Source organism: Scyliorhinus torazame, chromosome 2 (genome assembly GCF_047496885.1).
Source record: "Scyliorhinus torazame isolate Kashiwa2021f chromosome 2, sScyTor2.1, whole genome shotgun sequence".
NCBI classification, from domain to species: Eukaryota; Metazoa; Chordata; class Chondrichthyes; order Carcharhiniformes; family Scyliorhinidae; genus Scyliorhinus; species Scyliorhinus torazame.
The window spans coordinates 240,813,464-240,837,717 of record NC_092708.1 but is presented as its reverse complement, the minus strand read 5'-3'; the positions used below and the strand labels follow the sequence as shown (position 1 = coordinate 240,837,717).

The 24,254-nt window shown below is 48.9% G+C and overlaps 1 protein-coding gene across 6 annotated transcripts in view; it reads right to left on the bottom strand.

Moving 5' to 3' along the window:
- The window catches only part of LOC140396798 (spectrin beta chain, non-erythrocytic 1-like), a 320,773-nt gene that overhangs the window by 86,946 nt on the left and 209,573 nt on the right, over positions 1-24,254 (bottom strand). For all 6 annotated transcript variants that reach the window (XM_072485544.1, XM_072485534.1, XM_072485570.1 and 3 more), the window contains 5 exons: positions 23,850-24,094; positions 22,220-22,358; positions 20,732-20,816; positions 18,444-18,640; positions 14,868-14,989 (listed from right to left, as the gene is read on the bottom strand). In XM_072485544.1, coding sequence (XP_072341645.1) covers positions 14,868-14,989; positions 18,444-18,640; positions 20,732-20,816; positions 22,220-22,358; positions 23,850-24,094 — 788 coding nt within the window. The remainder of the gene's footprint in view (positions 1-14,867; positions 14,990-18,443; positions 18,641-20,731; positions 20,817-22,219; positions 22,359-23,849; positions 24,095-24,254) is intronic.

The window sequence follows — 24,254 nt, the reverse complement described above, 5'->3', positions numbered from 1 at the left end:
ATGTGGAAAACTGCCCAGGATGTCCTGTACGCAAAAAGCAGAACAAATCCAACCCAGTCAATTACCGCCCCATCAGTCTGCCCTCGACCATCAGTTAAGCGATGGAAGGGGTCATCAATAGTGCTATTAAGTGGCACTTGCTCACCAAAAACCTGCAGTGACACTCTGTTTTGGTTTTTCCAGGGTCACTCAGCTCCTGACCTTGGTTCAAACAAGGACAAAAGTGCTAAACTCCAGAGGTGACATCGATTGCCCTTGATGTCAAGGCAGCATTTGACTGAGTGTAGCATCAAGGAGCCTGAGCAAAACTGGAGTCAATAGCAATCGGGGGGGAAATCTCCGCTGGTTGGAGTCATAACTACAAAAAGGATGGCATGGTAGCAGTGGTTAGCACTGTTGCTTCACAGCGCCAGTGTCCCAGGTTCAATTCCCCCCTTGGGTCACTATCTGAGCGGAGTCTGCACGTTCTCCCCGTGTCTGCATGGATTTCCTCCGGGTGCTCCGGTTTCCTCCCACAAGTCCTGAAAGACGTGTTGTTAGGTGAATTGGACATTCTGAATTCTCCCTCAGTGTACACGAACAGACGCCGGAGTGTGGCGACTAGAGGCTCTTCACAGTAACTTCATTTCAGTGTTAATGTAAGCCTACTTGTGACACTAATAAAGATGACTAAAAGGAAGATGGTTGGCGGTCAATCATCTCAGTTCCAGGATATTATTGCAGGAGTTCCTCAGGGTAATGTTCTAGGCCCAACCATCTTCATCTGCAACATCAACGATCTTCCTTCCATTACAAGATCAGAAGTAGAGATGTTCGTTAATGATTGCACAACATTCAGCATCAGTCACAGTGTCTCAGATACTGAAGCAGCACCTATATCCAAATGCATCAGGACCTGGACAATGTTTGTGCTAACAAGTGGCAAGTTACATTCATGCCACACAAGTGGGAATGACCACCTCCACCCAGAGAGAACCTAAACATACCCTTTGACATTACCATCTCTGACTCCCACTACCAATATCCTGGAGGTTACCATTAGTCAGAAACTGAACTGGTTCCTAATTATGGCAAAGATATGAAACAAATCACCGGTAACGGAAGCTTGATTACTTGAATGGAGCTGACTGTCTGCTCGATGATGTTTCTGTTGTCAGAATTATTGCATCTCATTGTGAGCTACCTCACTATGTTGTGCCTGGGTTTTCAACAGCAGTCAAGGACCAATCCTGAAGGGGGTATCTTTTTTCACTTAATAAGCAGCCTGAAATGGGGAACCTCATTGGCAGTAAAAGCAGATTGACACAGGATAAATGAGTCACTACTGCTGACTGGAAGCTGGACACAGACCTGCATGAAGTGCTGCCTGGGCTCGCAAAAATTAGACAAGTTTGCAAACATGCCAAAATCTATTAACTGAAGCACACAAGACACCTTGTAACTCTGGAGAAACATGGGAGAAGCGTAGTGCTTCCATGTCCTGCTGCACTATATCCATGGGGCAAGAGCTGTAGCTATTCTGCCTGGAGTCTCGGTGACCCCCCTGATACAATAGTGAAGAGTAATCCAGGGAACGTTGCTGATGTCACTTGGTCCAGCCGAGGAGGGGCATATTGTTTAGTAAAGGATCATGATGATCTGGACAGTCATAGGCAGTGCCACCCATGCCCTGATGGGAATTCTGGTTGCAGCAGGTGAGATGACTCAATGACAATTTTCTTCATGAAACAAAGGCACCTCAGGCATTGGTCCTCAACGAACGTGCTACCTTACCTCTTGCACAGTACACTCCTCCTCTACATATCCACCTGCTCTCTCCTCTCACCCTCCAGACACAAAGGAAGGTTGGTGAGATGACCCATGACTGCAATCAACCTGTTTTTAAGACGGCAATAAACAGGAAAATCTTCTTCTCAAAGAGGAGATAGGACAATGTGTCCCTGTACCTGTGAGAATCCAGTTCCTGCAACAAGAACCTTCTCACTCTGACTCCCTGTACCTGTGAGAATCCAGTTCCTGCAACAAGAACCTTGTGTAAGGAAGGTGTAAGAAACAAAAAGAGCTGACCTTGCTAATGATCCCAGGAATGATTTTTTCTTTTAAGTCAGATTGAAGCTTTACATGTCAGAAAACTGGCATTATTATGCCCAGACATTAACCAGCAGCCTAAAAGGACAAACCAGTAACTAGTCTGTATCAAGTGGATGATAGCGCAACTGAAGAGTTCTTGCAGACCTTTAGTGCCATATTACGCTGTGCCCGGGCATTGGGTTAGAGGCATGCCCTTAGTGCTGCTGGCTCCCATGTCCCATGTCGGTTTGCTACTTCCCCTGTGACCCTGCAAACCCTAACAAGATCAGTGCTGAAAGGCACCAGTGGGCGTGGTAACTGATTAAACCATTTATATTATGTCTCGTGAATTTTTAGTCCCATTGCTTGCAGCAACATGGTCCAAGCACATGAAGAGTTTGTATGTATATATTCACAAATTTGGGTTTTAATAAGCATCAAATCACCCAACGCAATCCATTTCCAATTGTGCCAAACACAAAAAGTGCCCTGAAAATCATCCCAATGAGTAACAAAAATGACAATCTCACTCACAGTAATGTCTGGGTGGTTGATTTGCTCAAAAGAAATATCACCTTGGTATGCTTTTGAGATTCTAGGAGAGTAAAGAGATTTCCTACATCTCATCAATGTTTGATGGCACTTAATAACAATGGCTTAGGTAACAGCGGTTATTAGATGCGGAAGAGGTTTCATTCCCCAACAAGAACCGGCATCAAAATATAACAGTGAATATCTTTTCTCTTCAAGTAAATTAACCCAACTCCAGATAAGCTTTAGACTTGAAAACATATCTCGCCACAACCACTGTATTTTGATGATTTCATGCACAATGATTTCAAAGAGTGATCAACACACAGCGTGGACTTTCACTTCAGTGTAGTTCGGGCAACAACCATGGAATAATTTAAGAAAGAGCTGGATGAGGAGGAGACGGATGGAGGGTGGGAGAGGGAAGGGTAAAAGGGCGATTTGTTCTGCATGGCTAAGCAGCATCTGCATCTATCTTGTGATCAACACTCAATTTTTCCTACTGAAATTCTGAGGAGAGAAAATTCAAAGGTGTATCTTATTGATGCACCATGAGATGAAAAATAAGGCTCAGTTTTGTATTTTGACTTGTTATGAGAAGAACTCTGGCAATTTTTAAACAATTTATAAGTTCCCTTAACACATTCCCTTAAAAAAAAACTTATATTTCTAGGTCCTCTTCAATGAAAGGAAATGTCCCAAAAGCATAATAAAATATAGTAGGTCAGTGAGCCACATATGGAGACATTAGGTCAGATAACAAAAAACCCGGTCAACTTCCAGTGGCGGCTATGAGGGAGTAGGTCGCACATTTGGTGGCTCCCGTTTCGGTCGGGCTTTTGGACCTGTTTCCCCCAACTTTTTTGCTCTTTTGAGCGCCAAACTGGAAAGCAATAGTACTCAGGCACTGAACCCATACAGAGTTGTATGGACTTAGAGAAGCCGGAGGGACCGTAAACAGCAGTAGACGTGGTCAAGCAAGGGCACGGTGAAGGCTGTGAGAGAGACTGTGGTAGTATGTATTAGGGGTCATGTGGGACTGGAAGCCCTAATGTCATTGGCTGACAGATCCCGGGTCCTGGTTGGCCGTTGACCTCTAGCTCCGCCCTGAAGGCGGAGTATAAGAAGCCGGAGTCCTCCTCCGCAGGCCATTCTACTATTGAGCTGCGGGGGAACAGACACGCTTAATAAAGCCTCATCGACTTCACTCTATTCGTCTCTCGGAGTCTTTGTGCGCTACAATTTATTAAGCGTGCCTAAAAAAGGACTATGGAGCTCAGGATCATCCCGGAATGCCTGAGGATCAGCCCCCACGCAGTGAACGCGGCAGCAGCCTTCAAGCACTGGCAGACTTGTTTCGAGGCCTACCTCAGAACGGCCACCGGCCGGGTCACAGAAGACCAAAAACTACAGGTCCTGCACTCGAGGTTAAGCACGGAGATTTTCTCCCTCATCGAAGACGCGGAGGATTTCCAGACGGCGTTCGCAGCACTGAAAAGTCTCTATGTCCGCCCAGATAACCAAATCTACGCTCGCTACCAGCTCGCGACGAGATGGCAAAGTCCCGGAGAATCGATTGACGAATTCTACGCCGTGCTGCTGATTTTGGGACGAGCCTGCAGCTGCCCTTCGGTGAACGCAAATGAACACACGGACATGTTAATGCGCGATGCTTTTGTGGCAGGTATGAATTCCTCCCAAATCCGCCAAAGACTTCTAGAAAAAGAGTCGCTAGGACTCTCAGAGGCACGGGCCCTAGCAGCCTCCCTAGACGTGGCCGCGCGGAATACCCGCGCCTACGGCCCCGACCGCGCGGCAGCCCATTGGGCTCCGTATGTACCCGTCGCGACAAACCCACACCCCCCCCCGGACACCCCACAGGCTTGCGCGGTCCAAACGCCAAGTCGCACCGGGGGCGCCCGCTGCTATTTCTACGGCCAGGCGAAACACCCCCGGCAGCGCTGCCCGGCCCGCGCAGCAATCTGCAACAGCTGAAGGAAAAAGGGCCATTTCGCGGTTGTGTGCCGGTCCCGCGAGGTCGCCGCTGTCCCGGGAGAACAGGGAGCCCTGCACGCCGCTTACGCTCCCCAACCCCCCCCCAGCGCCCCATGTACGACCCGCAGGCGCAGCCACTCTGGGTCCCGACCACCGCGGTCCCGGGAGAACAGGGAGCCCTGCACGCCGCTTACGCTCCCCAACGCCCCCCCCCCCCCCCCGTATGACCCGCCGGCGCTACCAATTTGGGTCCCGACCACCGCTGTCCCCAGAGATGAGGGAGCCCCGCGCGGTCCTAACGCTCCCCAACCCCCCCAGCGCCCCATGTGCGACCCGCAGACGCCGCCATTTTGGGTCCCGGCCACCACGAGGGGAGGAAGGGCGCCGCCATCTTGGACCACCCCAGACCTGTACGATGCATGGGGGCGGCCATTTTGTCCACCCCCGCCACCATCTTATGACCCCCCAGCCATGTGCGATGTATGGGGGCAGCCATTTTGTTCATCCCCGGCGCCATCTTGGACGGCAACAACGGACCCCAGTGTCGACGGCTCCACGGGGTTCGAGGAAGACGCTCCACTACTACAACCACGTCTCGCTTCAATAACGCTCGATCAAGCTCGGCCCCGGACACTCCAGATGACGACAACGGTGCTAATAAACGGGCACGAGACACCATGCCTAGTCGACTCCGGGAGCACGGAGAGCTTTATCCACCCCGACACAGTAAGACACTGTTCCTTGACCACCTATCCCAGCGCACAAAAGATTTCCCTAGCTGCAGGATCCCACTCCGTACAGATCAAAGGTTTCTGCATAGTTACCCTAACGGTGCAGGGGAGGGAGTTCAAAAACTACAAACTACACGTCCTTCCCCAACTCTGCGCCCCCACATTGCTGGGATTAGATTTCCAGTGCAATCTACAGAGCCTTACGTTCAAATTTGGCGGCCCAATACCCCCACTCACTATCTGCGGCCTCGCAACCCTCAAGGTGCAACCCCCGTCCTTGTTTGCGAACCTCACCCCGGATTGCAAACCCGTCGCCACTAGGAGCAGACGGTACAGCGCCCAGGACCGGACCTTCATTCGCTCCGAAGTCCAGCGGCTACTAAAGGAAGGCATAATCCAGGCCAGCAATAGTCCCTGGAGAGCACAGGTGGTAGTAGTGAAGACAGGGGAGAAACAAAGGATGGTCATAGACTATAGCCAGACCATCAACAGGTACACACAACTAGACGCGTACCCTCTCCCCCGCATATCCGACATGGTCAATCGGATTGCCCAATACAAAGTCTTCTCCACCGTGGACCTCAAGTCCGCCTACCATCAGCTCCCCATCCGCCCAAGTGACCGCAAGTACACAGCCTTCGAGGCAGACGGGCGATTATACCATTTCCAAAGGGTCCCATTTGGCGTCACAAACGGGGTCTCGGTCTTCCAATGGGAGATGGACCGAATGGTTGATCAACATGGGTTGCGGGCCACGTTCCCGTATCTCGACAATGTAACCATCTGCGGCCACGTTCAGCAGGACCACGACGCCAACCTCCAAAAATTCCTCCAGACCGCCAAAGCCTTGAACCTCACGTACAACGAGGACAAGTGCATTTTTAGCACCAACTGGCTAGCCATTCTGGGCTACGTAGTGCGCAATGGGATAATAGGCCCCGACCCCGAACGTATGCGTGCCCTCATGGAATTTCCCCTCCTGCACTGCTCAAAAGCCCTGAAACGCTGCCTGGGTTTTTCATACTACGCCCAGTGGGTCCTCCAGTACGCAGACAAGGCCCGCTCCCTAATACAGACCACGACCTTCCCTCTGTCGACAGAGGCTTGCCAGGCCTTCAGCCGCATCAAAGCGGATATCGCAAAGGCCACGATGCGCGCCACCGATGAGTCCCTCCCCTTCCAGGTCGAGAGCGACGCCTCCGACGTAGCTCTAGCGGCCACCCTTAACCAAGCGGGCAGACCCGTGGCCTTTTTCTCCCGAACCCTCCAAGCTTCAGAAATCCGCCACTCCTCAGTGGAAAAGGAAGCCCAAGCCATAGTGGAAGCTGTGCGACATTGGAGGCATTACCTGGCCGGCAGGAGATTCACGCTCCTCACCGACCAACGGTCGGTAGCCTTCATGTTCGATAATGCACTGTGGGGCAAAATCAAAAACGACAAGATCTTAAGGTGGAGGATCGAGCTCTCCACCTTCAACTACGAGATCTTGTATCGTCCCGGAAAGCTGAACGAGCCGTCCGATGCCCTATCCCGCGGCACATGTGCCAACGCACAAATTAACCGCCTCCAAACACTCCACGAGGACCTCTGCCACCCGGGGGTCACTCGGTTTTTCCACTTTATCAAGTCCCGCAACCTCCCATACTCTTTAGAGGAGGTCCGTACAGTCACAAGGGACTGCCACATCTGCGCAGAATGCAAACAGCATTTTTTCAGGCCGGATGGTGCGCACCTGATTAAGGCTTCCCGCCCCTTTGAACGCCTTAGTCTGGATTTCAAAGGGCCCCTCCCCTCCACCGACCGCAACACATACTTCCTTAATGTGGTGGACGAGTACTCCCGCTTCCCATTCGCCATCCCCTGCTCTGACATGACCGCGGCCAGTTATTAAAGCCCTGAACACCATCTTCACACTGTTCGGTTGCCCCGCATACGTCCACAGCGACAGGGGGTCCTCTTTCATGAGTGACGAGCTGCGCCAGTTCCTGCTCAGCAAGGGCATAGCCTCAAGCAGGACGACCAGCTACAACCCCCGGGGGAACGGGCAAGTAGAGACGGAGAACGGCACGCTCTGGAAGACCGTCCTACTGGCCCTACGGTCCAGGGACCTCCCAGTTTCATGGTGGCAGGAGGTCCTCCTGGACGCTCTCCACACCATCCGGTCGCTATTATGTACGAGCACTAATCAAACGCCTCATGAGCGTCTCCTTGTCTTCCCTAGGAAGTCCTCCTCTGGAACGTCGCTGCCGACCTGGCTGGCGGCCCCAGGACCCATCTTGCTCCGAAAGCATGTGCGGGCACACAAGGCGGACCCGTTGGTCGAAAGGGTTCACCTCCTACACGCGAACCCGCAGTACGCTTACGTGGAGTACCCCGACGGCCGACAGGACACGGTCTCCCTGCGGGATCTGGCACCCGCCGGCAACACACACCCCCCCCCCGTACCATTCACCCAACCCCCCCTTCCTGCCACCGCCGCACCCCGCGACCGCCCCTTCCCAGGAGGATCGGTTCTCCTCCCCTCAGGCCCGACCAAGAATAAAGCCCAAGCTGAAACCGTAAGGCTCCCGGAGACGACAACACCGGAACAAGCACCACCACCACCACCGGGGCCGAGGCGATCGACACGGACGACCAGACCGCCCGACCGACTCGTGGCGTCGATCTAAATCAATATATGGACTTTTCACAAGAACATTTTGCTTTTTCTCCCGATACCTTCTGTAAATAGTTGAAACAGGACAAAATTGTACATACTGTATTGCCATATGAATGTTTTCCTCCCAGGACCAGCCCTGTAAACCCTTACCACCATGCGAAGCATCACCCCGCCGGGTTCATTTTTGACAAGGGGTAAATGTGGTAGTATGTATTAGGGGTCATGTGGGACTGGAAGCCCTAATGTCATTGGCTGACAGATCCCGGGTCCTGGTTGGCCGTTGACCTCTAGCTCCGCCCTGAAGGCGGAGTATAAGAAGCCAGAGTCCTCCCCCGCAGGCCATTCTGCTATCGAGCTGCGGGGGAACAGACACGCTTAATAAAGCCTCATCGACTTCACTCTATTCGTCTCTCGGAGTCTTTGTGCGCTACAGAGACCAATATGGCCGATGTCCAGAGCAAGGCGGCGACAGCCCAGCCTACAATGGAGCAGCTGCTACAGGCCATGCAGGAGGGCTTTTTGGCTCTGAAGCGAGATAACTTGGAGCCTCTCCAGAAGTCGATGGACCGATTGGAAAGAAGGCTGGATTATCAGGCTGAGAAGCTCCAGAAGCTGGAAAAGACGATGGAGGAGCAGGCAGACTTTCAAACGGTGGTGGATGTGGAGGTTCGGAGGTTGAGGGATCAGCAAAACATGCTCCTGGAAAGGCTTGAGGACCTGGACAACAGATCTCGCCGGCAGGGTGTAAGAATCGTTGGCCTCCCGGAGGGGGCTGAATGCTGCCGCGTGTGTGGAGGGTATGTTTCAGAAGCTGCTGGAAAACGAGGTGTCCCCTCGCCCGCCGGTGGTGGACAGGGCACACAGAGTGCAGGTGAGGCAGCCGCGACGAGGGAATCCCGCAAGAGCGATGGTGGTCCGGTTCCACCATACCAGGTACCTGGACAAGGAGCGGGTTCTGCAATGGGCCAAGAGCACACAAAGCTGTACTTGGGGCAATAGCACCCTGCGTGTTTACCAAGACCTGAGCACTGAGGTGGCCAGGAGGAGGGGGGCTACAGGCAGGTGAAGGAGATTTTGTATAAGACAAGGTGAAATTCGGGCTGCTTTTTTTGGCGTGACTTTGGGTTACATATGAGAGTCAGCACCACTATTTCGAGGAACCTGAGGAGGCAATGGACTTCGTTAAGAAGCAAGGGCTGGCCCTGAGCTGAGGACTCTTGGACTCATGGTAGAACTTTTAAGTCTATTTTGTTTCTCTCTCGCTGTGAGAGATGCCTCCATGCTTGAGTTCGTTCTTTTAATTTGTTCGACCCTTTTAGGTGGATGTATTTTGTTTGCGATGTGTTTTTCTTGTTCTTTTTCGTGGTTTCCTTGAATGTTTCCTTTTTGGGTTACTTGTTTGGTTGGAATTTGGTTGGGGAAAAAATAAAAAATAAAATAGTCAAAAAGGTGCGGTTATGATGGGGGTTTGGGGGGAATTTCTTGCAGCCTTTTTCTGTGTTTGGAGGGGAAGGGCTGAGAGTGCCTGGTACTTCGTATCTCTATTTGTTTGATTTAAATTGCACTATTGTTGGGGATGTTTCTGACTTGTATAGAGTATTTGTTTAAGCAGGACTGGTTTGGGGAAGTGGTATGAATGGGCCGGGGGGAGGGGAGCCAGGGAACAATGGGTGGGAGACGTGCTGGCATCGAAGCTGGGAGCCACCAGGCTAGCTGGGTGGGCTAGTCAACGGAAGTCAGGTGGGGGGTGTTCATATAGTTAGATTAGAGCAGGGGGTTAGGTGGTAGTACGGTGTTGCTGGGGGGGGTTGATCTGCTGACGAGGATGGAAATTGGACATGGCAACAGTGGGGACGTCATGGGTGGAGCCGGCCAGGAGGCGGGCCAGAGGATGCGCGACACATGGCTGGGGGGCTGGCCAAGGAAAGGGGATGGCTGATCAGCAAAGGGGGGGAAGGGGGGGCGAAGAGCCCCCCAACCAGGCTGATCACCTGGAATGTTAGAAAGCTAAACGGGCCAGTGAAGAGGGCAATTTGCGGGTTCTGAAGGCGGACGTAGTCATGCTGCAGGAGACGCACCTGAAAGTGGCAGACCGGTTAGGCTAAGGAAGGGCTGGGTCAGTCAGGTCTTTCATTCGGGGCTCAACACCAAGACTGGGGGGGATGCGATCCTGATTAATAAAAGGGTTCAATTGAGGTGGAGGGTACAGTTGCGGATGGGGATGGCAGATTTGTTATGGTTAGGAGTAAGCTCGAAGGGGTGAGAGTAGTCTTGGTCAGTGTGTATGCCCCTAATTGGGACAATGTGGATTTTATCAGGAGATTGCTAGGGAAGATCCCCGACTTGGACTCGCGCATTCTGATCATGGGCGGGGACTTTAATACAGTCCTGGACCCGAGCCTGGACCGGTCATGTTCAAAAACGGGCAGGTTGCCAGCGATGGCAAAGGAACTGAGAGGGTTCATGGAGCAAACGGGGGGAGCAGATCCGTGGAGATTTAGCCGGCCGTCAGCGAGGGAGATTTTGTACTACTCCCACGTACACAAAGTGTATTCCCGAAATTGATTCTTTGAAATTGAAGTTGGATTGCTAGCAGACGAGGCGGTGTGTGAGAGCTCAGGAGATGCATGCAGAATTATCTGCAGGTAAATGATACTGGAGATGTCTCAGTAGCGGTGCTCTGGGAGGCGCTGAAGGCAGTGGTGAGAGGGGAGCAGATCTCAATCCGGGCTCATAGGGACAGGACAGACAGGGCAGAAACAGACCGACTGGTTAAGGAAATTTTACGGATGGACAGGAGCAACGCGAGGTCCCCGAGGCCAGAGTTACTCAGGAAACTGGGTGCTGACTACAGGCAAGGCTGTACAGCAGCTTAGAAAGGTAAAAGGCGCGACATATGAGCATGGGGAGAAGGCAAGCAGAATGCTCGCGCAACAACTAAGGAAGAGAGAAGCAGCTAGGGAGATAGGAAGGATAGCGGATGGGAGGGAAATCTGGTGGGGGACCCGGCAGGGCTGAACAAGGTGTTTAGGGACTTTTATAGTAAGCTGTACACCTCGGAACCCCCCAGGGGACCGGAGGGGATGAGGCGATTCCTGGACGGACTGACCTTCCCAAGAGTGGGTAGGTGGACAGACTGGGGGCCCTGGTCAGGATCAAAGAGGTATTGGGGGGCCTGAAGGTCATGCAGTCGTGTAAAGCCCCGGGGCCGGATGGGTAACCGGTGGAGTTTTACTAAAAATTTGCCGAGATAGTGGAGCTGGTGCTGGTCAGGGTTTTTAACGAGGCAAGAGACAGAGGGAGTTTACCCCTGACGATGTTGCAGGCCACGATCTCGCTTATACTGAAACGGGATAAAGACCCGGAGGCTTGTGGTTCTTACAGGCCAATCTCTTTGATCAACGTAGATGCTAAATTACTGGCCAAATCTTGGCGACTAGAATTGAGGACTGTGTACCGGACGTAATTGCGGAGGGCCAAACCGGGTTCGTAAAGGGCAGGCAGCTGGTGGCCAATCTAAGGAGGCTGCTCAATGTGATTATGATGCCCCCGGAGAGCAGGGAGGCAGAGATAGTGGTCGCTCTGGATGCGGTAAAGGCTTTTGACCAGGTCGAGTGGGATTATCTGTGGGAGGTGCTGGGACGGTTTGGGTTCGGGGTGGGATTCATTGACTGGGTTAGGCTGCTATATCAGGCCCCAGAGGTTAGTGTAAGGACGAACAGGACGACATCAGGTGATTTCAGACTACACCGCGGGACAAGACAGGGTTGCCCCCTCTCCCCACTGCTGTTTGGGCTGGCTATAGAGCCGCTGGCAATTGCTCTGAGAGCTTCAAGGGACTATAAAGGGCTGGTCCGGGGGGGGGGGGGGGGGGGGGGGGGGGGGGTGTGGAACATAAAAGTCTCGTTATACGCGGATGACCTGCTGTTACACGTATCGAACCCAATGGCGGGGATGGACGGTATCATGGAAACCCTGAGGGAATTTGGCCGGTTTTCAGGATTTAAGCTGAAAATGGCTAAGAACGAGTTGTTCGGAATTCAGGCGAGGGGGCAGGAGAGTAGGCTGAAGGGATTGCCGTTCAGGCTGGTAGGAGAAAGCTTCAGATACTTAGGGATACAGGTGGCACGGGACTGGGGCAAGTTGCATAAGCTCAACCTGTCCCAACTGGTGGAACGAGTGAGGGAGGAGGTTCGGAGTTGGGATGCGCTCCCGCTGTCACCAGTAGGGAGGGTGCAGACTGTTAAGATGATGATTCTCCTGAGATTCTTGTTCATATTTCAGTGTCTCCCTGTTTTCATCCCGAGTTCCTTCTTTAAGAGGCTGAATACAATTATTCTGGGATTTGTCTGGGCGGGAAAGTCCCCACGGGTGAGGAAGGTGATGCTCGAAAAGAACAGAGGGGAAGGGGGGCTGGCGTTGCCGAACTTCAGCAACTACTACTGGGCGGCCAACATAGCGATGATAAGGAAATGGATGGTGGGTACGGGGTCGGTTTGGGAGCGGATGGAGGCTGCTTCGTGCAGGGTCACCAGTTTGGCAGCCCTGGTTACGGCGCCTCTGCCACTCCCGCCGGCGCGGTACTCCACCAGCCCTATAGTGGTGGCGACTCTTCGGATCTGGGGCCAGTGGAGGAGGCATATAGGGGAAGTGAGAGCATTGGTGTGGACCCCAATCTGCGGCAATCACCGATTTGCCCCGGGGAACATGGACGGTGGGTATCGACTGTGGCGGAGGATAGGGATTGCGAGGTGGGTGATCTGTTCTTGGAAGGAAGCTTCCCGAGCATTAGGGCGTTGGAGGAGAAGTTTGGGCTTGCGGGAGGGAATGACTTTAAATACTTGCAGGTGCGGGATTTCGTGCTCAGGCTGGTGCCATCCTTCTCACGCCTCCCGCCAAAGGGGAGGCAGGACAGGGCAGTATCGACGGGAGAGGTAGGTGAGGGTAGAGTCCCAAATATTTACAAAGAACTAATGGGAGCAGAGGATACACAGACTGAGGTCCTGAAGCCTAAGTGGAAAGAGGAGCTCGGGGGGGGGGGGGGGGGGGGGAGGAGGAGAAGAGATGGAGGACGGTATTTGGGCAGAAGCTCTGAGCAGAGTAAACATGACCGCAACATGCGCCAGGCTCAGTCTGATCCAGGTTTGCACTATGCGTTATTTGCTTTTCTTTTTTGTACAGTACTATACAATGTTATTGTTTTATATGCCAAAAATACCTCAATCAAATTGTTTATTTTTTTAAAAACCCGGTCAAAGAGGTAGGTTTTAACGAATGTTTTAAGGGAGGAAAGCGAGGCAGAGGGACAGAGAGTGAAGAGAGGGAATTCTAGAACTTGGGGCCCAAGACAACTGAAGGTGCAGCCACCAATGAGGGAGAAATTAAAATCTGGGATGTGAAGGAGGCCAGTGTAGATATCTCAGAGGGTTGTGAGACGAGAGGAGATTACAGAGGTGGGGAGGGGCGAGGCCATTTGATAATGGTTTGTTGATTATGTTGTTATAGATACATAGTTGATTGGCATTGTTTGATCAAGGACTGGGATCACATAAAGGGAGTCAACTGGGATATCGGAGTCAGACTTCGGAATCAGAGATCTGGAAGGCTGCATCCTGTGAATAAACCTCCTATCAAGGAAAATATCTGTGTCTTGTTCCATACTTCATCTGGCTTAGCTCCATGTAATACCACTGAGGTATTTGAAAACAGGGAGAAAGTTTTAAAGCATCATTCCTCCATGGTAAACAGTCTACTTTGCTTTACACACGTGCTTTGAATTTTTCTTTGATAATTTATGATGCGTTCATGGAGCAATGTTGATGACAATTTCAGCTCAAAGGCTTATGGCAGAATCGCTGCTCCTAAAATAGACCTTCAGTATTTTCCTCTACACAAGGGAGGGCAAGCTTTTCCACTCTGGACGATTTCCCCCGAAATGACAGGGCTAGGCAATAGGAGGAATAGGGATAGGTGGGGAATGTGGTAGCTGGAATCAGAAATCCTGGCTGATAGCAATGCTTAAAATAACTTCTCCTCTTTTTATTCTTTCACAATTGCTTTATTGCTGAATCTACGCTCCACCAAATCCTCTTCCAAATTTTGTGCCATTTTATTTTGACTGTTTTTGCTTCCTTTAACAATGGTCCTGCCCATTCCTGGTCTTGTAGTAAGTACCCTCTCTCGGTATCAGAGCATAGATCATAGAATATACAGTGCAGAAGGAGGCCATTCGGCCCATCGTGTCGGCACTGGCCCGTACAAAGAGCACGTATCTACCCTATCCCTGTAACCCAGTAACCCCCACTTAACCTTTTTGGAAGGGCAATTTAGCATGGCCAGTCCACCTAACCCACACATCTTTGGACTGTGGGAGGAAAACGGAGCACCCGCGGGAAACCCACGCAGACACGGGAGAAAACATGCAGACTCCGCACAGACAATGATCCAGCCGGGAAGCGAACCTGGGACCCTGGAGCTGTGAAGCAACTGTGCTAACCACTATGCTACCATGCTGCCCTGTTCATCACCACTCTCTCTGAAGAGGGGAATTAGTGCTGGGTGTGCACCGCATACATGCAATTAGTTCTATCAAGGAAAATGGGTTAGGAGTATGGCAGTTGGCAGAGAGAATTAACCCACATCAGGCAGGAGGAGCCATGTCCAGCCTGTGGCCTCATTTCCAGTTGGCAGTTTTAGAAAGATTTACTGAAAATGTTATTCATATTTAATCTTTCCTCTGCCTGGATTTGGAATCAATCTCTGCAGGGACAGCCTGCTTTTGGTGAAAATAGAAAACCTGGAGCTTTTGGAAGCATGCTCCCCTGCCTTCTTCAGCATTATTTACCATCCAGCACCAGGAGAAACATGACAGTGACACTCACTTCTCCTCATGTGTTTGATCGGATGGTGATCGATCATGACCTGGTTGTGCCTCTGGGTGTAGTTTCATCTCCATGCTCTGTCTTAGAGCCTCTTGCTGTTTTCGGATCTCCAATAACTCCAACTGCAAGATAGTAACAGGTAGACATCACATTCAATACCTTGGCAAAAGAAAGACAGACAGATTTGCATTTACACAGAGCCCTTCATGAGCGCCAGACATCCCAAAGTGCTTTGCAGCCAATGAAGGACTTCTTGAGGTGCAATCGCGTCTGCAATGTAAGAAATATCAGACATTTGGGCACCACAGCAAGATCCCACAAACATCTGTGTGATCACGACCAGCTAATGATGTTGATTTGAGGGATGATTTTGACCAGGACACTCCCCCAACTCGCATCGGAATAGTGCCATGGGATCTTTTACGCTAACCTGAGAAGGCAGATGGGCCTCAATTGAAAGACCGCACCTTTGACCGTGTGGCACTCTTGTGCCCTGGAGTATCTGCCTAGATGGTGTTTTCAGGTCCTGGAGTGGGACTTGAACCCACAACCCAAGGTTAGAGTGCACTGCAGTGAGCCACAGCTAACACTGAACACTAACAAACTTATGATTTTGAAAGAAATAACCAAACTTACGTCAGGAATTACTATCAGCTTAGGGCAACAAGTAGCCATAGTACATTTTTTTCTAATTGGCAGATTTGCTCCCATAAAGGGCAGCTTGGCACAACTGATCCAACCACTATTACAGGACTCCAGCAGATAATCAAGACTGACAACAAAGATGCTAAATTAATTTCCAGGCTGATTGTTCAATTGGAAATAAAACAAAATGTGGTGCTCTTTGAGGAAGAGGAGGAAATTCTTTGTCTGACCATTCGGCAAATCTCCCTTATCAATTGTTTAAAATGAACTGGTTTCCACTGGAAGAATTTGGGCGGTTCTCAGGCTACAAGTTAAACATGGGAAAGGGTGAGGTGTTTGTGATTCAGGCACGGGGATCCAGATGGCGAAGGATTGGGGACAGCTCCACAAGTTAAATCTGGGTAAAGCGGTCAATCAGGTGAAAAGTGATTTCCGCAGGTGGGACATGCTCCCGCTGACACTGGCGGGGAGGGTGCAGATGGTGAAGGTGACAGTCCTCCCGAGACTGCTGTTTTGTTTCAATGTCTCCCGATTTTTGTCTCAACGGCCTTTTTTAGGAAAATGAATGTGGCGATCTCGGGTTTTGTGTGGGCTGGTAAAACCCCCGAGGGTGAAGAAGGCACTCCTGGAACGGGGTCGATGGGGGCTTCAGGAGGTGGCAGCGGGCAGGGAAATCTGACATAAAAGGAGATAATTCTGGAGATAGCAGAGCGATAACGGAGTTAATGGACTGGATTTCATGCACTTCCGCTGGACGCGTTATTGGCAGGCAACATAAAATATGTCGGGTGGCTAGATGCCCGCCTTCTCGATCATACACGACTCGATCTGCATGCTACAAGAGGTGGGCAAGGTGCCCAATGGCTTGACTACCATTAATCCTATTGAGGTCTTTAAGTGGCCAATTATTGCCCACTTAAAGACCCTCAATCCACCTCCACAACCATATTATGTTGGGCAGTACAAGGCAGGTGAGAGTGAGAAGGCGGTCTTTTCATCCAAGTTGGTGAAAAGGTCGGGGTCGGGGGGTATATCCTTTTTAGGGATGTCCCCAAGATTGTACCCTCCCATTTGTGCATCCCCACCTGGCCTCCAAAACCTGCTGCCCCCAACCTCCTTGTGCCCTTTTCCTCCTCAGGGTGCCCTGGATTTACCTGTCTCCAGCACCCATGACCCTCTTTTTGCAACTCCCTGAAGTCCCAGCAGCACCTGCACCCAGTAGTGGGCGCTCTTGGGACAGGAAGAGCCGTGTCTCGGGCTCTTCCTGTCTAGAACCCCACATTCCTCCTACCCTCGATAACCTTTCACTCCCCTTCTTGCTCAAGATACAAACACATGAATTAGGAGCAGGATAATGAATCACACAGCATGTGGTTCAAACCCACGACCCTGGAATTAAAAGTCCCATGCTCTACCAACTGAACTAGTCAAGCTGCCTGACAAGCTCTGGGCCTGGTACTTGCTGTCCTGGAGAGGGTCCAAACCAATGTCAACCATACCCTCGCGAGGAACAAAAAAAAAAAATAATATTGAGCAGATCATCCGGAGACAGGCTCACATCCAACAAACCAACATTATGCATTAAAAATCACGGATATAGGGGTTGTAAATTTTAAACAATACTAGATGACAAGCAGCAAACTAAGCCATAAGTCAACCATTGAATAACAAACCACAAACAATTTCAACTTTATTCCTGCAGTTCACGTAGGTAACATTGAGGTGAGGTCCCCAGTTTAGGCACCTCCAAAATTAAAGGAAAAAAAGTGATTAGTTGATGTCAGCTTGGGTTTTAGAACACAAGAACAGAAGAACTAGGAGCAGGAGTAGGCCATCTGGCCCCTCGAGCCTGCTCCACCATTCAATGAGATCATGGCTGATCTTTTGTGGACTCAGCTCCACTTTCCGGCCCGAACACCATAACCCTTAATCCCTTTATTCTTCAAAAAACTATCTATCTTTATCTTAAAAACATTTAATGAAGGAGCCTCTACTGCTTCACTGGGCAAGGAATTCCATAGATTCACAATCCTTTGGGTGAAGAAGGTCCTCCTAAACTCAGTCCTAAATCTACTTCCCCTTATTTTGAGGCTATGCCCCCTAGTTCTGCTTTCACCCGCCAGTGGAAACAACCTGCCCGCATCTATCCTATCTATTCCCTTCATAATCTTATATGTTTCTATAAGATCCCCCCTCATCCTTCTAAATTCCAACGAGTACAGTCCCAGTCTACTCAACCTCTCCTCGTAATCCAACCCCTTCAGCTCTGGGATTAACCTAGTGAATCTCCTCTGCACACCCTCCAGTGCCAGTACGTCCTTTCTCAAGTAAGGAGCCCAAAACTAAACACAATACTCCAGGTGTGGCCTCACTAACACCTTATACAATTGCAGCAGAACCTCCCTAGTCTTAAACTCCATCCCTCTAGCAATGAAGGACAAAATTCCATTCGCCTTTTTAATCACCTGTTGCACCTGTAAACCAACGTTTTGCGACTCATGCACTAGCACACCCAGGTCTCTCTGCACAGCAGCATGTTTTAATATTTTACCATTTAAATAATAATCCCTTTTGCTGTTATTCCTACCAAAATGGATAACCTCACATTTGTCAACATTGTATTCCATCTGCCAGACCCTAGCCCATTCACTTAGCTTATCCAAATCCCTCTGCAGAAGTTTAGAAGTTTATGAACAAATATTAGTTGTAAAATAAATGCAAAAGTGTGTTTGCTGCAGTACAATCCAAAGAATAAATTGCAGTGCATTTCAAAGTCTTGTGTCCAGTGGAAGTTCGCACTTTCAAAAGTCTTACTCATATAATAAGAGTTTCTAATGAACTGTCTGGCTTGATATTAATGAATTGTCAGCCTGACCAAGATAAATATGTGTTCCTTGGTTAAGTTGGACCATTCTCTTTGTTTTTACTTACAGTGGTAAGTCTCTCCAATGCAGAAAACCTCTCGTCCCAAGTGGCTGTTGACTTCTCAAATGCCTCATGTCTCTTGATCAGTTTTTCAACTTCACCCACGTTATTACCCACATCACGGCTGTTAAGGTAGGATTCCTGACTGATCAGCCATGCTTCAGCAACGGAAGCGTCCCTTGCAAACTGACACACTTCTAGCACTGGAAAAGAAGGAAAACACAAAAGTGCAGTTTTAATCAGTTACCATGGGCAAAAAGATGCACATTTTGATTTTGTACTGTTCAGGTTATTAGAAATATCTAGGCATCAATCAGAACTTTACTCATACAGTAACCTGACGTTGAGAATGATTTTCACAGCCACTAATTCAGTTCTGTGAGTTGGTGCCATCTTGTGGTACGAATGGATGCTAAAAAGCTAAACAAGTGAAAATTAAATCTATTTTAAATCCAGTTATCTGCTTCACTTCAATTGCATTATTGCAAGGCTTATTTTTAATTTTCCCCCCCAAAGTGATTCAATTATTTTAATGAAAGCATGCCCCCCCCCCCTTTTTCCCAACATCTAAGACAGATTCAAAGGCTAATTTATCATAGGTCTGCCATCGCACAATTTTTAAAAATGGAGTCATGGGATGTGAGCATTGCTGGCAAGGCCAGGATTTGTTATCCACCCCTTCATGCCCTTGAACTGAGAGGGTTGCTGGGCCATTTCAGAGGACATTGCTGGCAAGGCCAGGATTTGTTATCCATCTCTTACTGCCCTTGAACTGAGTGGCTTCCTGGGCCATTTCAGAGGAAATTTAAGAGTCAACCACATTGTTGTGGGTTTGGATGCAGATGTAGATCAGACCGGATAAGGATGGCAGGTTTCCTTCCCTAAAGGACATCAGTGAACCAGATGGGTTTTTACAACAATTGACAATGCACGGGATTTTCGCAGCCTTTCCTGCTGGCGGGATCTTCCAGTTCCCCCGAAGGCTACCCCCTGCGTTGGGTTTCCCGGCGGTGGGACGATTGAGTCGCGCAAAACGCCATAGACATCAATGGGACCGGAAGACCTCACTGGCAGCCAATGTCACTGGAAAACACAGCAGTGGGGTGGGGGTGCAAAACAAACCCACCCAATGGTTTCATGGTCATCTTTAGACTTTCAATTCCGTAATTTGTTTTACTGAATTCAAATTTCTCCAGCTGCCATGGTAGGATTCGAACCCAGAGTATTACCATGAGTCTCTGGATTACTAACCCAGTGACACTATCACAATGCCACTGCATCCCCAGTACAGCATTTGCTGCCTTGTATACAGAATACATATTGGGGAAAAGTTAGTCTTCCTCGTGTTTATACAATCTCTTTGGCGTCATATCACGTCTAGTTGACATGTGTTACAGCTAGCACGGCACTATATATGAATGTGCACAGTTGCCCCAGCAACATGTCCCATAAGAAACGGCTCCTCAGATGGGCTGCTTTCAAATTCACCCGTACTGTGGGTTGATACAATTGCCGTGAGTTTTTGATGAGGCGAGAATGCTTTTGGTCTGCAACAGCTGGCTGGAACTGATAAAAACATTCAAGATCCGCATATTACAGTATGAGCTTCAAATGAGGCTGAAGACAGTGAGACCTGTGAAAATATGAAATTCAGCTTCCTTCAGCACAAAGACAACAGAGTACTGTTGCAATTTAGGGAAACACCACAGACCATTTCCACAAAGAGAATTCTTTTGTCATGTGGGCAACACGGTAGCATTGTGGATAGCACAATTGTTTCACAGCTCCAGGGTCCCAGGTTCGATTCCGGCTTGGGTCACTGTCTGTGCGGAGTCTGCACATCCTCCTTGTGTGTGCGTGGGTTTCCTCCGGGTGCTCCGGTTTCCTCCCCCGGTCCAAAGATGTGCAGGTTAGGTGGATTGGCCATGATAAATTGCCCTTAGTGTCCAAAATTGCCCTTAGTGTTGGGTGGGGTTACTGGGTTATGGGGATCGGGTGGGGGTGTTGACCTTGGTTAGAGTGCTCTTTCCAAGGGCCGGTGCGGACAAAATGGGCCGAATGGCCTCCTTCTGCACTGTAAATTCTATGCTGTTTGGGGGTTATCTATTGAGCAGGATACAGGGGAAAACCTGCCTGCCGTTTTACAAAATAGTACCATAGGATCCATTATGCGCACTCGAGGGGGCAGAGACAACATCTCATCCGAAAGACAGCACACCCGACATCGTGACATTCTCGCGATACTGCACTAAAGGGTATAGAAAAGTCAAATGCATGGAGAACATTTCACTTACAAAGGCGTAACCAGTACCAGCGATCATCCCATTTATCCATCATTGATTTTCTCTTCTCTGTCAGCTGTACCAGCTTCTCTGTAATCTATAAAGATAACAATTTGCAAACATCAATAGCACATTCTGCTATTTTCAATTTTGCTTTGAAGGTTGTTATCAAGGGGTCTAGGATGAGAATTATACTGGAGCGTACCAGGAGATGATGATAGTTGTTCTGATTAATGGATTACTGTTTGTATTTGTGAAACTTGTACAATTCAGTGTATATTACAACTGAAAAGCACACATCCACCAGCCTCAGGCGGTAAAATATACATGGAAAAGTAACATCAACATCCTTTTTGAACAAACCAGAAATGGAATCTGTGGTACCTTACCAGAAACATGACTACCCAATAATTTCTGCCTTTGTGGGTCTGTTGGGGGCAGATGGATGGGGAGGGGTGGAGAAGAGTCACTAAGTTATCTACAGTAATGATCTAATTCACTGCCCCAGCAGTTATATGCCAGTACTTTCATTTCACATGCATCCCACCCATTTCCTGCCACTGTAATACATGATTTGAACGTAACACATGTGCTCTGTAGGTATTATGAGACCACTGTAGGTGAATGAGATATTTACTAGTATCGATATCAGATATATGCTCTAATTTGATACATTCACATTGTTTTGATACAGAATAAGACATGATTTAATCAAAAAGGGGGTGATAAATAGAATAATCAGCTAAGGTACTGAAACAAGACATGAGCGGGTCTCAATGCAGTTGGATTCAGTTTGGGAGTTAGAACACTTGATGGGCTGCTGCCATTGTCTCATTCCTGTGTGTTTTTAACCTATTAACCCATAACTACAGGAACTTACATAGTGCCTTTAGCAGTGAACCAAATCAAATTTGATTTTGAACCATATTAAGCATATTAGGATGAGTGATCAACCTACATAGCATGCCATGACATGTGTTATCCTAAATATAGAACACGTCATGTGTTGGCCTCTTCATATAACACTATAGCCTACATTTCAACTTGCACATAGCACAAGCCAGCCCATGTGTTTCATATATTTGTTGTACTGCAGATTACAAAATCACTATATTATATAGGAGACTACACCCTCAGATCTTTCCATGTGCACCAGGAATAAGATACCGTACTAACCACCGTTGCGGATTGGAAAAATTACCGGCATCACGGGAACATTACTCCTTGACTTTCTGATAGACGGATGAGATGCAGACAAGGAAAATGCGTCACAAGGGGGAAACTTACATATCCGCACATTTCAGGATTCGCTATCCTGCACGCAACTTATTTTTCTATTTGGTCGCAAACAAAGATCTATAATTTTAGCACAAAAATCTTTCACCGGACAATTTAAGTAAAATAATAATGAGGTGAAAATTTCTGAAAGTTAGAAGCGAAACAACCAATGCACCAAACCAGGAGAAGCGCATTGATGAACCATGGAAACATCTTTCGCACCTCCTCAGAAGCGTGATGGTTGCGGGCCAACATCGTCTTGCCCAGGTCAATGCAGTAAGTGAGATTTCTGTTCCTCACATCAATCTCTGCTCGGATTCCCTGGTGGTACTTCATCAATAGTTCCACAGAAGAGACATCTCTACCGATAAACACAACAATTGATCGTGATGTTTAATTTCAGAAGAAAGGATATATAACAACCAGTTGTGTGAATCATTGGTTTCCTGGTACTTCAGACAAAACAAATAATTTTTTTGAAAAGCGCAAAATTGATATGTTCATTTACTGACTATTATTTTACAGAATTGGGTAAGAACTTAAAGTCAATCTCAATTGTTAATCCATCAGCACACATCTTCAAGTATTATTTAGACGTAGGCCACTGGAATGCTAGCATGATAATTTAAAAACAGCCTCAAAACTTTATCAGTATATATCACGTGAGGCGTTAGCCACAGGGAAATCAATCAAGGCTTGTGTCCTATCTCCAGGATTGAACAAGTTTTGCCCTAGTGGTTTATGCCTGGTGATCCGTACCAGGCATGCTATATATTCCATGGGTTTGATTTTACTCTTTGGTGCTGGCGGGTTTGAAGGCTAGAGGTCGGGGTGGCTTGTAAAATCAAGTGCATTGCCTTCCAGCTGCCTACCTGCCTGCCCCTGGCCTGTATGAAATTTTGCATGGGGCAGTGAAGGTTTTGGGCATTCTGTCGGCCTCTTGAGGCTCTTCGGTGGCCAATCAATGATCTCCATTGGGGACTGCCTGTAGTCCCAACAGTGGCCCGTTCTTGCCTGGCACTGCTTAGACTGTAGAACTGCCAGGCTTCCGAGTGGCCGGCACCTCTCCGAGCTGTGGTGTCTTGTCCCCAAGGGGTGGAAATTCCAGCTCCAGCCCATTAACAACTAACGGACTTCTAAATGATGGCAAGGCAGCTGTATTTCACCTAGGCGGGCTCCCCAGAAACTTTTTAGTCAGGGATTATGGCACCCCATAAAATCCAGCCCTATAAAATAATTTAAATGGTTAATAATAATTTTTATTATGGTCACAAGTAGGCTTACATTAACACTGCAATGAAGATACTGTGAAAAGCCCCTCGTCGCCACATTACGGCACCTGTTTGGGTACACAGAGGGAGAATTCAGATTGTCCAAATTACCTAACGGAACATCTTTCGGGACTCGTGGGAGGAAACCGGAGCACCCGGAGGAAACCCATGCAGACACAGGGAAAACTTGCAGACTCCGCACAGACAGTGACCCAAGCAAGGAATCGAATCTAGGACCCAGTGCTAACCACTGCGCTGCCGTGCCACCCAACTATTTTATGAATAAGAACATATTACTTTTACTGGTGTGTTGGGTAACAGACTCATATGACTGGGAAAATCGCAACTAAGGGGAAACACAGTCATCTATATAATCCATCCTCAGTTGTCAGCTAATAAACCAAAAGCTTTATAAATTAAGAAGCAAAGAAGCTTGGAAAATATTACCATGTATTCAGTGAAACTGCTTTAATTTATAGTTTTGCTACCGCCAACCTGAACATGAAAACCTTCAGCAACGAGTCTTTCTTTTCAACAATAATCAATTTCTATACTACCAAGAAAAATAAATTCTAAATTACCGTGGCTTTTCTTCTGTTTCAATCTGCCTAATAATACTGTCCATCCAGGACATCAAATCGCGCACCATACTGAAGAAGCGGAATTTATCAGCAGTGTCGACTAACTGGGTACGCCGACCGTCGCAAGCGTCCAGAAGTGCCTTCCAGGCCTCAACCACCTCCTGCTCTTGTTTCTGGATGGCGGCAGCTTTATCCCCTGCATACGCCGTCTGCAAACGACCGGCATCATCCTGGAACTGCTGCACCTGTTAACGAGAAAATTAATTTCCTTATCCAGGAAGGAAGAAAAAAAGAGGAATGAGTTGTGACTCTGCCGGCAGGATTCTCCAGTCTTGGCGCAACCTGTTGCGAGCGAGAACTGAAGATTTGGTGTTCCAGAGTCATTCACTCTCAGAGGTACCAGCA